Source organism: Spinacia oleracea, chromosome 6, assembly GCF_020520425.1.
Source record: "Spinacia oleracea cultivar Varoflay chromosome 6, BTI_SOV_V1, whole genome shotgun sequence".
In the NCBI taxonomy this organism is placed as follows: domain Eukaryota; kingdom Viridiplantae; phylum Streptophyta; class Magnoliopsida; order Caryophyllales; family Amaranthaceae; genus Spinacia; species Spinacia oleracea.
Genome location: NC_079492.1, coordinates 63,504,787 through 63,507,669, shown reverse-complemented (window position 1 = coordinate 63,507,669; position 2,883 = coordinate 63,504,787). Strand labels below are relative to the sequence as shown.

General features: G+C 34.1%; 1 protein-coding gene across 1 annotated transcript; it reads right to left on the bottom strand.

The window, feature by feature from the left end:
* Positions 1-1,102: 1,102 nt before the first annotated feature.
* Positions 1,103-2,122, bottom strand: LOC110778309 (uncharacterized). Its single transcript, XM_056832281.1, has one exon. The coding sequence runs from the start codon at positions 2,120-2,122 to the stop codon at positions 1,103-1,105; it is 1,020 nt and encodes a 339-aa protein (XP_056688259.1).
* Positions 2,123-2,883: the final 761 nt, after the last annotated feature.

Sequence of the window (2,883 nt, the reverse complement as noted above, 5' to 3'; positions counted from 1 at the left end):
TGAAAGATTGAGAAGTAAATTCACCAGCATTATCAAGACGAATAGACTTAATAGGAGTATCTGGAAAATGTGCTCTTAATTTAATCAATTGAGCAAGTAATCTCGCAAACGCCAGGTTGCGAGATGATAACAAACATACATGTGACCATCTAGTCGATGCATCGATTAAAACCATAAAGTATCTAAATGATCCACATGGGGGATGTATTGGCCCACAAATATCCCCTTGTATGCGTTCCAGAAAATCGATTGATTCAAAATTTATCTTAGGTGGTGATGGCCGAATTATCAACTTTCCTTGTGAGCAAGCAACACATGAAAAATTATTAGAGAGAATCTGCTGGCTCTTTAATGTATGCCCACAAGAATTGTCAATGATTTTTCGCATCATGATTGAACCGGGATGGCCTAACCGGTCATGCCAAACTATGAAGCTATCAGTAAACTTCTGGTTTACTATAGCATGTGTTTCAATAGAATTAATTCTCGTGTAGTACAAACCAGTGGAGCATGTAGGTAATTTCTCCAAGACAGTCTTTGTGCCATTAGTTATGCTCGTGATTTGAAGGAATTCATCATTTCCTTCACTAATTGTCTCAATATGATAACCATTACTTCGAATATCTTTAAAACTCAATAAATTTCTTTGAGACTTGGGAGAATATAATGCATCAATGATGACAAATTTAGTTCCCATAGGCAACAATATATTTTCTCGTCCGGAGCCTTCTATAATATTTGTACTACCCGATATAGTACTTACACTAGTTTTTCTCATTATCAATTGAGAGAAATATTTCTTATTCTTAAGTATAGTATGAGTAGTTGCACTGTCTGCAAGACACAATTCTTCATCATTTATTTCCCACTGACCTTGAGAGATATTCATATTCTTCAAGGAAATAAAAGTATGTGTCATAAAAATAAACATGTTTAAAATAACCATTATAAAATAAAAACACCCAAAATAATACAATATCTTAGAAAACACACAAAATATAAAGTCATAGTACAATCATAAAGTTCACAACATAAACACATAATATCAATTTTAAATTACTACTACAAGTTTATATCAAATCCAACACAATATATTAAAAGCTTAATTATTCCCTTCAGGGGAAGTAAAGAAATCTGCAACATCTAAATAAGTTGCATCACCATAATCGAAATCACCTTCGCCATCTTCAAATACAAGATTGGTCTCAACATTCTTTCCTTTCTTCTTTAATGATTGTTGATAAACATCAACAAGATGTTTTGGTGTGAGACATACACGTGACCAATGACCTTTTCCTCCACAACGGTGGCACACATTAGTCACATTGTCACTTTTTCCTTTCTCACCTTTACCATCTTTGCGGTCCCACTTCTGGTGGGAATGTGAGCTCTTGTAATAACCTCCACGACCTCTACCATAGCCACCAAAACCACGTCCACGCCCACGGCCTCGCCATTGGCCACGACCACTGCTGCTGGCATGGTCTGTATTCTTTGATACTTTCCCAGTATGGGATGTCACATTCGCTTCAGGGAATGGAGTTGAGCCAGTAGGGCGTGCTTCATGATTTTTCATTAACAGCTCATTATTTTGTTCAGCCACAAGAAAACAAGATATCAATTCAGAATATTTCTTAAAACCTTTTTCTCGATACTGTGTCTGCAGGACAACATTGTTTGCATGAAAAGTGGAGTATGTTTTTTCTAACATATCTGCGTCAGTAATTTTCTCTCCACATAATTTAAGTTGAAAAGTAATTTTAAACATGACTGAGTTATATTCACTCACGGATTTAAAATCTTGCAATCTTAAATGCAACCAATCATAACGAGCCTTTGGCAATATCACAGTTTTCTGGTGGTCATACCTTTCCTTTAGATTACTCCAAAGGATTTGTGGGTCTTTAACTGTCAGATACTCAGTTTTAAGCCCCTCGTGGAGGTGATGGCGAAGAAATATCATTGCTTTAGCTTTATCTTGACATGTTGCTTTATTTTCTTCTTTTATTGTGTCACCAAGCCCTTTAGCATCTAGGTGTATTTCAGCATCTAACACCCATGATAAATAGTTTTTTCCAGTAATATCAAGGACCACAATTTCAAGTTTTGCTAGATTCGACATAATTAACTATACAAGAAAATAATATTCATCAGGGATCTCAATTACAACACTTTAAAAACTTGATATGGAACAACATTCAATCGCACAATAAAGTAATACCATGAGCACGACGTTAACGCAAACATGTTTTATGCTAAAAACAATCATGAAAGGAATCTAAATAAATATTAAAAATTAAAAATAATAAGATCTAGCACATTTACGGAGTGTACAAAAAGTCAAAAACTGCCACAATAAAGTAATTCCAAGGCCATTAACTGCAAAGTAACACCAAGTATAGAAGTATACTAGTATAATACCCGTGCGATGCACGATTTATGATCTAAATATAAATTTATATGAAAATCTGGCAGTCAATTATCATTAAAATAGTGCATGAACAAAATTATTATTCATCCCTATTCATCATCTCATGTCAAACATTAAGTTATCTCATCCACCCTTCTTTTCGTTAGTCATATCTACTTAATACTTGTCTCATTTATCTCATTATTCGATCATTTAACGCCTACCCACCCCTCCCAATCTCCATCTCGAGAGATCAGGTATAAAATAAAATTCATCCAAGCTCCATCACCCACCTATGTAACCTCATCCCTAGTGTCAATTTTTATTTTATTTTTGGTAAAAGAGTTTTGAATGGTAAAACTATATTCTGACGTCTTCGATAATTCAATTGTCTGGTTATATTAATTGAGTAAATATATAAACATTATCATATGTACGTTAGTGTAAAAAAATGTTGATATATTCATAATCAT